The 12,553-nt window shown below is 56.4% G+C and overlaps 1 protein-coding gene across 7 annotated transcripts in view; it reads right to left on the bottom strand.

Moving 5' to 3' along the window:
* Nucleotides 1–12,553, bottom strand: part of NOL4L (nucleolar protein 4 like) — a 125,566-nt gene that overhangs the window by 66,394 nt on the left and 46,619 nt on the right. For all 7 annotated transcript variants that reach the window (XR_008289148.1, XM_027069835.2, XM_053200094.1 and 4 more), the window contains 2 exons: nucleotides 10,732–10,887; nucleotides 4,903–5,014 (listed from right to left, as the gene is read on the bottom strand). Coding sequence is in view for 6 of the 7 variants with exons in the window: in XM_027069835.2 (XP_026925636.1) it covers nucleotides 4,903–5,014; nucleotides 10,732–10,887 (268 nt within the window). In the remaining variant the exon portion in view is untranslated. The remainder of the gene's footprint in view (nucleotides 1–4,902; nucleotides 5,015–10,731; nucleotides 10,888–12,553) is intronic.

Below are 12,553 nucleotides of genomic sequence, written 5' to 3'. Positions count from 1 at the left end.
CGCAGTGAGGAGAAAGGCAGGCAGGGTTTCTGCCAACCAGGAAGTTCCAGAGGTGGTAAGTGGCTCACATCAAGAGGATCAACTTGGTAGGAAAGAGGGGAGGTGCAGAAGCCAGTGGTAGCTCCGGGAACTCCGTGGAGTCACGTGCTCACAGGCCAGACGAATGCCAGGATGGGCATAAGCTAAGGTGGACGCATGAATGGGTTACAAGTGGCTTCCCTGGGCTCTGCTGAGGCAGGTCAGCCCCCGCTGGGGTCAACACATACAGTGGCCACGCTCAAGCCACTAAGCGATACCGCTGGTGAGTTAGGAGATCGCCACGGTCACAGAGCCACCATAATCCAGCAGGCTGCTGGTGAGAGAAGCAGAGGAATCACTCAAAGAAATGTCTCAACATGCTTTGCCAAGGAAAACTGACACCCGCCCAGGAGCTAGCCCTGGCTTTATGGGCCTCGAGAATAACCGTGATGCGGAGGCTTGACCCAGGCCAAGCCAAGTGCTGGCCTCCACAGCTACGCTCCAATGGCATGCATCAATCGAGGCAAGCTTCCGCGCAGGTAGTGGCCCTCGCTCCTCCACATAGAGCAAACCCGGGCAATTCTCCTGAGCTTTCACCTACAGAACAGAACTCAGTCCAGAGAGGCCTGTGGCTTCAGCTGCCAGTGGCAAGAGCTCTCCCAGGCAGGGCTGGATGTTGAAGGATACGTGCGTGATGAGGGCCCAGAGAAGCCACGAGACCAGCCAGCCTGTGTGGGTGTTCAGATCTGGAAACAGAGACCCAAAGCCTGGGGCTGGCTCAAAAGGTGATGGAAAGCCTCTTTCCCAGGGGAGTGAATCAGTAGGCCAACAGGTATTCGAGGAGCACTGATGTGTGTACCTTCGGTGGGAAAGGTAGGGGGGACTCTGTAGGTACAATCCCTGCACTCGGCGGGGTGGGACTGATGCGGAGTCCATTAGAGGTCAGAGGAGGAAGAGTTCAGAGGCTCTGGAGTAGTTCAAGACAGCTTTGTTGAGGGAGGATCTGAACAATGTTCAATCACTTAGCTGACGGCTACTCAGCACCCGTTAGGAGCTCCACAAAGACCCTCCTGCTCCAGGAGGTGGGTACTAGTATTAACAGCCCATTTTACAGATGAGGCACCCTCCCCATGTCACACAGCAAATGAGTATGAGAACTGGGCCAGGCCAAGCCAGCAACCAGGCCAGCATTGGAAAGACTCTGCAGGGGCCTAGGAACCAGCTGCAATGGGGTCACGTGAAGGGAGGAAAGGAAGGAGGGATGCGGGGGGGGGGGGGGGGGGGGCACAGAGGGGGTTGGACTGAGACAGAGGAGTCTGGGCCTGGCTGTGAATGAATCACCACCTGAGTGGACAACTCTGTCTCCAAGGCAGGGACCCTTCAATAGGTAACTGGGTTGCCCACTGCTAACTCCTAGTTTGCTGCCTTGCAAATAATATTTTGCCACATCGGATCGGAGAAAACCGGAGCATGCCTCCAGAGGCCCTTTCCCCAGGAGCTAGGGCTGGTCTGAGGGCACACCCGGTTCTCACTCTGTCCCATCTCCGCCTGGACTTGCTGTGGGGTGGTGGAAAAGGAGTGTGGAGCCGGGAGGCCCTGGAATTTCCCATCCCTGGACTTCCTGATCCTCAGCTGCCTCCTTTGTTTGTGCTCCTGGCGTTGGGGGGAGGGCACGGGACTATCCAGGCCCCCAGGCTCTGTCGGGGACAAATTGCTGAGCAGGGGAGGCTGCTTTGCTTCCTTTCTTTCTTTTTAACACGAGGCCAGGAAGCCAGGAGTTTTCCCAACAGCCCCTTGAGAAGTCTCCATCCTGTTCCCTGTCCCCCTCCTGCCCCACCTTCCTGGGACAGGAACCCAGGCCTGCCTCTGGGGCCTGGGGCAGGAGAGGGAGGGGGGAGGGCTGGCATGGCAGGGGCGCCTACGAAAGAGCAAGCAGTATGGCTTCATCCAGGGAGGCCAGCACTGCGGGAGACCAGCTCTGTGGGCTCTTAGCTGGGGTAGGAGAAGGGACGCCCTGCCATCTGGCAAGGGTGGCCCAGGCAGCTAATGCCTCTGGCCATTAAGCAGACAGGGGAGCCTTTCCCACTCCAGAGCTCTTCACTGGCAGCTTCCAGAACCAAGCCCTTCCCTTTTGCTTAGCGACCAGGTTGTGGACCCAGGGTGCTCACCTAGGTAGGCTGACTGACCAGAGGTCTCCCTGCAGGGCCACCTGAACATTGGCATTCTTGTGTCTCAACACCATGGTGCACACACCTAATAGGGTGGGAGAAATGGGCTGATGTTCCCCAGGTACCTGCCATACCAGATGCCCTACAGAATAGGCTCCTTTAATTCAGCTCCAAGAGGGAGGCATTGCTCCCATCTTGCTGATGATAAAATAAGTTCTCCTGCCTTCTGGTAGGGCTTGGACAACTAATTTCACCATGACACTTGTCTGTGCCTCATTTTCTTAGCGGCAAGGTGGGATGGATACCTCATAGGATCATACAAGCTGTTAGGAGCAGGGAGGTCCCCAGCCTGCCACAGGACATACAACAGGGACCAGGCACCACACCCAGGTCTGCTGGACCCCCAGCCCAGGCTTTTCCGTGGGTCGCACCGTCTCCTGCTCCCTCAGTGTCTCCTCTTCTCCCTGCATGGGAAGCTCCTCTCCCGGGGTCAGAGAAGTGACATTCTGCCTGAGGACCGGCAAGGATGGGTACCACGCAGCCTTACGCCTCCTGTGCTCCGTCCTGCCTGGAGCACACCCCTGGGAAGGGAGGCTCCAGCACAGAGCACACGGAGCTGGTTTATATTCTAGGCGGTTCCCTTCTGGCGTGAGTACGCGCGCGCGTTCTTTCTCTCTCTCTCTCTCTCTCTCTCCCTCTTTCTCCCCCTCTCCCTCTCCTTCTCCACCTCCCTCCCATCACTCTCCTCCCTCCTCCTCCCTGGGGGTGGGGGCCTGATGGTGGCAGCCTGGAGAAGAAACCGGCTGCTGCTGTGCTCAGCATCGCCCTCTTGGCTGCGCTGGCCATGCCGAAGCCCACAGATGAGGAGAAGCGGGGCTGCAGCCTGGAGACAAGACCTTGCAGCCTTCACTGAGGAGTTGGGGGGCGGGGGGTGAGGGACGTCCTCCACACCCGCAGAGAGCCAGGGACCAGAACAGAGGGAGGCTGCAGACACCCCAGAGCGGCCCACAAATGCAGTCCCTCTTGGCCTGGCCTCTGTTCCCCTAGGCTAGTGCTTCAGTGTGACTCCGCCAGTTGCTATGGAAACAATTAGGCCAGAACAGGAGGGGACAGGCAGCCACCACCAGGGCACGTGCCCCTGGGACTCAGACCCTGACAGGGTGGGGGTGCAGCAGGGAAAGCCCTCCTGGCCTATTTGCAGGGACCAGACACTGCCCTGGCCCAAGGCTGCGGCCACTCAGCCAGGGCCAGGCCCAGTGGGGCGGGGGCCTCTGAGGCATGTGTGTTACCATAATAACTACAACCGCCACGGTTCCCTCCTCTTGTGCGGCAGCTGTGTGCCGGGGTACAGGGATTAACTCTCCAACCTTAGCCCCCTGACGTAGGTCCCATGATTCACTCCACTTAACAGATGAGGAAACTGAGGCTCAGAGAGACGAAGTCACTTGTTTAGGATGCACAGCTGCTGACTGGCAGAGATTCAGACCCACCCATTGTGGCCTTGTGGGCTCTGCTCTTAAACCAGGAACCCAGTGTTTGTGAGGCATTAACCACGCTTGTTCCTGTCCCCCATACTTTAGAAGCTACCCAATGTGCCTGGTGAAGCAGCCATGGCCTAGTGACCCCATGGACAGGAAGGCTTCTGGATTTGGTGAGTCAGCAGAGATCACCAAAGTGAGAAAACCCCAAAACACTTGATACCTAGGCTCCAATTTCTTTGTTGTCATCTACTTTGCTTGAACTTTGTTGTTGATTTTTCCTTCCCCAGAAATGGGGGGGTGCCACTTGAGTATCACCCAAAGTGAACAGCCTGCCCTTCAGCCTGAGTCTGTTCCCATCCTCAGGCAAAACGCCCACTGACTTCAGCAACCTTTACAGACCTGATGCCCAGGAGCAGCCTAGAAGCCCTGATAAATCGCCCACCTGAGCACCATTTCTCAGGGCAGAGTTACAGTCACACCGGCCACCCGTATCGGCCCACCTTGCTGTGCCAAAGCCACCTGCGAACAAATGAGCCCCAGACTTGCTGGAGGCCTCTGGGCGTGCTCAGGGTGAGGGGCTGAGGAGGACTGAAACGGGGGTCCTTGCTGCATCTCAGGGGGCAGGGCAGAGCTGGAGAGCATGGACACTGGCCCAAGGAACCAACTTTGCCTGGTCACAAGTGCTCTGGGCATTTACATTCGAGGTAATTCCCACAGATTTCCTGGACGTTCGCAGCGAGGGAATAAACACTGAGGGAGGACCGACTACTGGTAGGTGTGGGGCTACAGGGTACAGAGGTACCCGTGGCAAGGGGGGTGCTCCTGTCTTCAGAGAGCTCACAGTCAGGGCGGTGAGACCAGACCCATGAGGACACTGCCCCGAGTGAGGCTTGGGTGGCAAGTATTCAGGTGCTCAGGGACTAGGGCGAGGTGATCATTGCCACCAGGAACCTCAGTGGGAGAAGAGGGTCTTAAAAGGAGGTAGGAATATACCATTGGTTTTTTAAATGAAACCTGACATTTTTTTTAAGCTGAAAAAAAAAACCCCAAAAAAACCCAACCAAACCAACAACGAAGTTCTCTGGGCATGGACCCACACTGGCCTCTGGGAATTGTGACAACTGCTGGCCATGCACTTTTCCGTCTGTGCCAGCAAAGGGCAGGCCCTGCTGGTGGGAGAGCCTTTCCCTGCACAACCTCCCCCAAGGCACCAGCATGCCTGCCTTCTCCCCTACCTTTGGGCTCCAGGCCATTGGAATTAAAGTGCATCCTCTTCTGACACTCTGTGCAGCTCATCAGGAATCGAGTCACGGCTTCTCGCGGAAGGAAGGCATAGGTCTCTGCAATCTGGGGGAGAGAGGAGGTTTGCTCATCATATGGACCCAGGGGGAGGTCACTTGATCACCAGGTCACCGAGGTCAGTGCTCAGGTGGCAGGTGGTTGGCCCTTGCCAGGAAGGGAAGGGATTCAAGGAGCAGGTGGCAGGTGCCCTCAATTCTTAGCCATGGAAATGAGTGAGGACTCTGATGGAAAACCATTTGTTCTAAAATTTTGAATAAAGGAGCTTAAAAACTGAGAAAGCAAAACATGTAAACATTATCTAACCTATGTTTTAATAAGTAATACTCCTCTCAGAGCATTTTATTGTTGCTACTGAAAAATTAGCTTATAAGCATTGCTCTAGGGGAGGAGGAAAAATTTCCGTTCTTAGAGATGGGTAAACGGAGACCCACTTTACAAAGCTACTGGCTCCGGGCCTATGAACAGAGCCCAAGGTTCTATAAGCTCTTCCTGCAATAACTCACAGATCAAGAACATTTTTAGAGAGAGCTGTGAAAGTCTGATGCCAAGGGATCAGGTTTTTCAGACTGGGCTGCCAATGACCCCTATGTTCCAGGTGAGGTCACAAGGCCCAGAGAGGTAAACCAACTTGCCCAAGGTCACACAGCTCTTTAGAGGCAGTGCTGGACCAAAAGCCTGTCCTCCATAGTTGCCTCCAGAGGGCCTCCCCTAGCCAGGGAGGAGAAAGCAGGTGTGGGAAGGAAGTTGGAATAGATGGGAGGGAATACAAGAAACAAGCTGGGCAGGGGAGTGGAGAAGTGGTTGCGGTCCCAGAAGCCCAGGCCATCTCCTCTCGCTCTGGGTTTTGGGTAATGGACTGGCCCTGGTTTGGCCGCCTCTTAGGCCCAGGTTCCCTCGGCTGAGGCCGGTAGCTGCCCAGCCGCTGGTGTTCGCACGTTTCCCAGAGCCGGAGCCCTTCCGCTCCTCTCCACTAAGGGGCAGCATCACCCCAGCATTCCTCCCTCCTCGCCGCAGCCCAGCTGGGAAAGTTGGCGGAGGGCTCTGGTCAGCCCTCAGGGGGTGGGGACTGCTCTCCAGGACCGCACCAGGTCTGCTGCTTGGAGGTGCACGAGCACCCTGTCCTATCTCTGTGGCGATCAGGAGGCGGAGTAGGGTAGGGCAGAGCGGATGGGGCTGGGTGGGGGTGGGGGGGCAGGGTCCCAGCACGGGGGCCAGGCCGTGCCCCCTGTTCAGCTGGCCTGTGGACCTCCGGGGCTACTCCTGCTCGGTGGCCGGCTGCAAACGCAGAGTTAATTTTGGTGACACAATTGTTATTTCTCAGCTGATTTGATGCTCTGCAGAGCAGGCAGTCTCCTTGATGAGTTATCTCCCTTCCAAATTCCCTGTCTGATTGCCTTCCTCTGGAGGTCAGGGACAAGGGCAAACCCCAGCTCTCTGATTGGAGCCAGTGGATGGGAGGGCATGCAGCCCATCCTCCTCTGGTCTCAGGGCTGAGGGATGGTCGCCTTCCTGCCACACACGTGGACATCTTCATTCTCAGCCCCACCTGCCTGGAAGTCTTATGGGTGGCGGGTGGTGTGCACCTCTCAGGCCTTCAGGGTTGGGAGGGGTGGGCCCCACTGAAGGGCTGCCGGCTGCAGGAGTAAACGGGCAAGAGGGAAGGGCACCTGCTGGACAAAGAGGGGGGTGTGGCTGAGTCGGGCAAACAGGTGACCTCCGAGGTGCCGCAACAGAAGGGGTGATATCCCAGGTCAGACCTAGGAGCCTGAGGGCTTGGGGGAGGAGGGTCATAGTCTGCTGGGAAAGGAGGAAAGTTCCAGAGGGAGAGCACGATTCACTATACAGAATCTCTGCCGCTGGGCAGAGAAATCATTTTCCCAGCGCTCAAGGAGAGCCCTCCCGGCCTGGCTGCACCTGACCCACCAAGGGCTCAGGGATAGTTCCCAAGGAGGGCCCAGCCCAGGGGCCAGGATGGTGGCCACAGCTCCCTTGGCCTCGGCAGGGACCCCAGCCATACGCAAAGCTGGCCAGGGGGCACGGGGCACACACCTTCTGGACCTGGATCCCACACAGGGGTGGCTGGGGTGGACCCAAGTATAGGTGAGGAGTCCTTGGAGCCGTCTGAGGGCCAGGAGGGAGCCCTGCTCTGGGTGGCTGGAATGTCTGCAGCCTCACTAAGTGCTCCACGGGGAGTCAGTGAGGTGCAGCGTCTAGCCCAGCTCCACGCTGCTGTAGGGGCTGGCATGGAGGAGGGGGCAATGTGTGGCCTTCGGCCTCCTCCGGGCATCTTTTGGTTCACTCTCCTGGCTTGTCCACGTGAGAAATGGGACATCCATTTCTGTTCTACAGCATGGATGCCCAAGGCCACAGGACTCCGGATGAGCTGAAGAGAGGAAGACAATCCTAGCTCATGCTCTAGTCAATAGGGTGGTGGTTTTCAGATAGTTTTAGAGCTCCGGACACAGTTCCGGAAGTAGTCTCTTATGCTGAAGGCCAACGTGTGAAACAGAGATGGAGCTGCTGTGTTTAAGGAGGGGAGCCCAGGACCACTGTCCCCACCCAGCTTCCCTCGGCTGCCTGCTGCTGCCTTGCTTTCAGGGCTTCCTGCCTGGACACTGAGACCCGTAAGTGCATTTGCCTTTTACGTTTTCCCTCATGGTAAAAAGGAGATTTCACTGGCAGGGAGAGCAGAAGCTATTTGCAGAGTCGTTGACTTGTAAGGCCCCATTTCGCTCCCCAGCTCAGGGGCCGACAAGGACAGATGAGGCCAATTGGGGGGATTTGCACCACTTTACAAGATCGTGCCGCTGCCCTGCGGTGGATTAGCACGCGGTGGGCCTGGAGCAGCTGCTGACCACATCTGGCCCCACCTCCAGAGTGGTCAGGGCAGCCAGATCCGGACTCCGTAGCTTGATCTAGCTTACCAGCACCCTGGGAGAGAGGAAGGAAGCAAAGAGTTTGCTCCAACCCAGATGGGTGCGGACACCAGAAAAGCCCCCTTGAAAGAGGCCCAGTCCTCTATGTGGGCTCAGAGAACTCTGTAGAACCACTTGGAACCCTCCCCAGACCCTGGCATAGGCAAGTCCCCCTGCGAAGCCTCTGGATCCTCTGGTCACACTGCATCAGAGGCAGCTTAAGGCAGGAGCTTCTCTTCCAAAATGGGAATCCCCTGCATTATCCATTTAAATGGCCATCTATCCCTGGCTCATATAGCTTCAGTTTCAGAAAGCTCATTACCTGCCCTCTCTGATCTACTGCTGGATAGTGGTAGGTGCTAGAAGCTTCTTTTTCCCACAGAATAATGTGCCTCCTTCAATACCCTTGAACAAGTCTGCCCATCTCCCTTCCAGCCCCCTGCTTCCTGCAGGCACCCCAGGCCTATAAGAATCTGGAAGGTCTCCGGTGCCTTAGAGATGGCAAGTAAGTCCCAGGATTCAGGTTTGGCAAAACACACAGAGACAGGTCCAAAAAACCCTCAGCCGGGGGCCTGATGTAAACCCCACTGTGCCAGGCTGTGCCTCTCTGCAGTCGTCAGCACAGAGTTTCCTTGGGGGCTCTTTCCCTGGCATGGATGGGACTGAAGAGCTACGCTTGGGTTGAGGAAAATGGGAGCAGATGAAAAGCAGGGGGACAAAAGCATCCAGGCACCACCCCCACCCCCCAAAAAGGAAAGGGTGGCAAGAGAAGGGTGACAGATGGGGAAGAGGAGGGGGAAGGGAGAGGAGGCACACGGTGGGGAGGGAGGTGCAGCAGCCCCCTTGGCCTTCACACCCGCTGCAGGAGGGCCCTGGCCTGCTCCACTCAGCCTTGGCCCTGCTGCTGAAATTCCAGCTCTGTGCACAGCCCAGCTGGCCCACTGCCAGTCATGTGCCAGCTCCAGGCTGGGCAGCGGGAAGTGGGGCACGCGGCGGGCATATGGACGGGAAGCCAGGAAGTGCAGAGCAAAGGGCTGGACACAGAGCCCAGGGACACAGAGGCTGGCGGAACCAGCCCAGCCCAGCCCTCTCTACAGCAGGGAGGCCGCAGACCCAGCCTTCGTAAATACCCAGGGAGTGCCTGTGGGTGAGGCTTGGTGCTAGACACGAAGGGGACCAGGGAAGTCACGTGGTCTGGCTGGCCCAAGCCCATTTACCTTGACCACAACAAGTCTTGGGGCTTACTAGCTGAACACGGGGTGTTCGTGGAGAGGCAGGATGTGTACCGGTCAGGGCACAGGCTCTGGGTCCAGCTGCCTGCCTCCAAGCATCAGAGGGGTGACCTCAAGGCAGGTTATGTGTCACTCTAAGCCTCATTTTCCTCATCTGTAAAATGGAGATAACATTAACATATACATATGTCTGTGTGTGTGTGTGTATACACACACACACACACACATATATACATGACCTCCATCACATATGTATGTATACATACACACTCTTTGTACGAGTGAAGGCTCAGAGAGCTGGTGCACAGGAAACTGCTGAGTGCAGAGCCTGGCACACGCAAACTGCCCAGCACTGACAAATTTAATGCTTAGAAAATGTGTTGGGTCTCAGTAATACCAAGGGGCCCACAAAGGCCCTGGCTTGGCTGTCCCTCCCTTCGTCTATGACCCTCTGGGGGGAACACCCTCAGAACTCAGGCCGTATAGGAAAATTATAGACTTATACAGGCTACCTCCACAGCAGTCCAAGGCTATTTACATGAAGAATTTGGGGTAGGGGTGGAGTTCACAGCTGCCTTGGGTTGGGAAGTCCAGTTACAGAGGGGCAGGTAAGAAGCCAGAGAGAAAGTTGACACACAGGGGGCATGAGGACACCAGCTGTCTGTCACATAAGTGCTGTGTGACCTTAGATCAACTCTTTGGGTCTTGGTTTCCTTAACTGCAAAATGGGACCATAGTGCCTCCATCACAAAATTGCTCTGAGGCTTAAATGAACGTACAGTGTTTGGCTTTACTGGTTTAGTGGCGGGTCTTGGGTTCAGAGCTGTGCATGATCCGTGGCAATGGCAGTCAACAGGGGGATGGGACCAGAACGCAGGCAGGCTCCTCCTTCTCTAGCCACTGTCTCCCACACCTCCCCATGTGTGACGTTTCCTAGCCCTAGATCACCATCTCTGCTCCCTTCTGCCTACCCAAGCTTAGAATGCCAGCTTATGCACCATCTTCTCCATGAAGCCCTCGCTGGCTTAGCAATAATATGAACGCAAGGGTTCTGGAGGTGCCTTTGCTGAATGCCCTCAGGGTTCTTGTTCCCTCAAAGGTAGGGACCAGGTCCTCAGACTTCCCCTGGGGAACTTGTTGTACTGACTTCACAGGGTGGTGGAGGACCGGACGAACTCACACAGGAAGCATTTAGGGCAGGCCTAGCACACAGTAAATGCCATGGAAGCATTTGCTCTTTCGATTATTATTATCTAGCCACCCCTACCCCCACAGTCCCAGAACAGGCTGCAAGGGGCTAGGGTGGGAGGTGGGGAGGGGAATGAGTGAAGCAGAAACCAGGAAGAGGGCTTTGCTCCTGCCCTCGTCCCTCTCCTTCCCTCCCTCACTCCCTTCAACCTGCCTCTCCTTTGTGCTCAGACCACAGAACCCGCCCCCTCGCCCCCCTTGAGCCATCTCTGGCTGCCATGCCCTTGCCCTGTGCCCCCCTGGGTCCCCAAAGGCCCTTTCATCACGCCTCAGCTCCCTGCCCCGCCCCCGCCCAACATGTGCGGAGCCCATGGCCTCCTGCCAAGGCCTGGGGCTGCCCACAGAGGCCCAGAGACAGAAATCTCACCGCTCGGTAGGTTTTCTTCTGCCCAGCGTGCTTGGGGGCTTTGCCTGGCTCCGCTGAGCTCTCCACATGCATCGAGTAGATGATGTCAAAGAAATCTTCCACCACAGCGACCCGCTTCAGAGAGATGCCCTCCGGCTCCGACAGGCCATCTGCCCCCTGCGACAGGGTGGACAAGCTGTGTTAGTGTCAGGGATGATGGCAGGGTGAGAGCTGGGCCCTGAGGCCTGGCAATGGGTCGGGGGCAGGGACGGCGCTGCTCCCTGACCCGCAAGGCCTCCAGAGGTAGGTCTGGAGGGTTGGGGGTGGAAGGAGCCTGCCGAAAGGGCCCCAGAGACAGGGGCACCAGAGTCAGGGCGGTTGCTGCTACCAAATCTACCAGAAACAATGGGAAGAGAACGACAACAACAACAACGAAAATACAAATTAAAAAACCAAGAGGCTCCATGTTCACAATTTCAGACAGATTGTGCCAGACTCAGGCGGGGAGCTCTCAAATCACATGCTGTGCCAAGACCATCCTGGAAGTCTCTGGGGAGGGGGGGGGTGCTAAATAGATGCAGCCCCATCAGGAGCTCGCCAATTAGCAGTAACCTTTCACTGTGGTCCCGGGCTGGGGTCCCAGGGGAATGGCTCGGATCACCTGGGTGACTCCTGCCTCCACCCTGGCCTTTCTGAAAAGCTTTTCACCGCTGCCGGCCCTCCCCACTCCAGCAGCTGAGCGCCGGCAGCAGACCCAGGCTCTTTGTGTGTGGAGATACAGAGAATAACAGACACAAGGCCACGTGGAGGTGGCGGGGCCTCATGAGCAAGGTGGCCGTAGGCCCTTGAGCCTCTTACAAGGCTGGCAGGGGTGCTGTCAGCTGGTCCTGAAAAGGTGTGCCAGGATTGAGAAGGGGGTCCTGCTGCTGGGCAGACACCTGCTGTCTCCCACCAGCAGGGATGGGAGGGAACCAGGAAACTGCAGGGCATGAGGCTGGGTGGGGGGGGGGGGGGGTTGGTGTGTGGCCGGGACCATAAGGGAGCAGACTGCAGAGTGAGGTCTTTATTCATAGGGCACAGGATACACACATGCTCGGGGACACCCGGCTCCTAGCCATCATCTCCCTATGGGGAGACCTGGAGAGCTCTGGGGAGCTTCACAGATTAAGAGCAACCAGGTGTGTGTGTATGTGTGTGTGTGTGTGTGTGTGTGTGTGTGTGTGTGTGTGTGTGTGTGTAAGGGGAAGATGGGGGAAAAGGAGATAGGATATTCTCTAAAAGTGTCCAAAACACAAATCTCCCAGAGAATTCTTTCCTAAAGGATCTTGCTCATGGCTCAAGAACATCAGCTCTATGAGGATGTGCACTTCATCTCTTGGCTCTTGTCTGTCTCCCTAGCACCTAGAACAATGCCGGACACATACTAGGCTCAGTAAATAACCGAACGCCTGACTGACTATAAGCAGCAGCCAGGCAGGGTAGTTGAGACATACGCTTCCTCAGTTTGCGGCCCATCATCGAAGTGGCTGTGTGACCCTCAGCAGTTATTTTGCTTCTCTAATCCTCAGCTCCTTTATCTAGAAAATGGGGATAACAGAAGCACCTTTTCTATGAGCTACAGAGAGGAAGAACTGAGATGTGTGTGGAACACTTAGCAGCAAGCCCAGCCCATAGGAACTGCTGCACAAATACTATAATTAAGAAGGGCTTTGTCGTTTGCAAAGTTTCCCCTAGCTATGATAGGGCTGAACATTGTGACAAGCCTGGGAGGTTGGTTGTTGGGGTCAGGACCTGCCTGTGGTATGGTGCCTGGTAAGTAGCAGAGCTGGTTTAAGACCTCGGT

This window comes from Acinonyx jubatus, chromosome A3 (genome assembly GCF_027475565.1).
Source record: "Acinonyx jubatus isolate Ajub_Pintada_27869175 chromosome A3, VMU_Ajub_asm_v1.0, whole genome shotgun sequence".
In the NCBI taxonomy this organism is placed as follows: domain Eukaryota; kingdom Metazoa; phylum Chordata; class Mammalia; order Carnivora; family Felidae; genus Acinonyx; species Acinonyx jubatus.
Note: the sequence above shows the minus strand (reverse complement) of the source record. Positions and strands in the feature narration are given on the sequence as shown.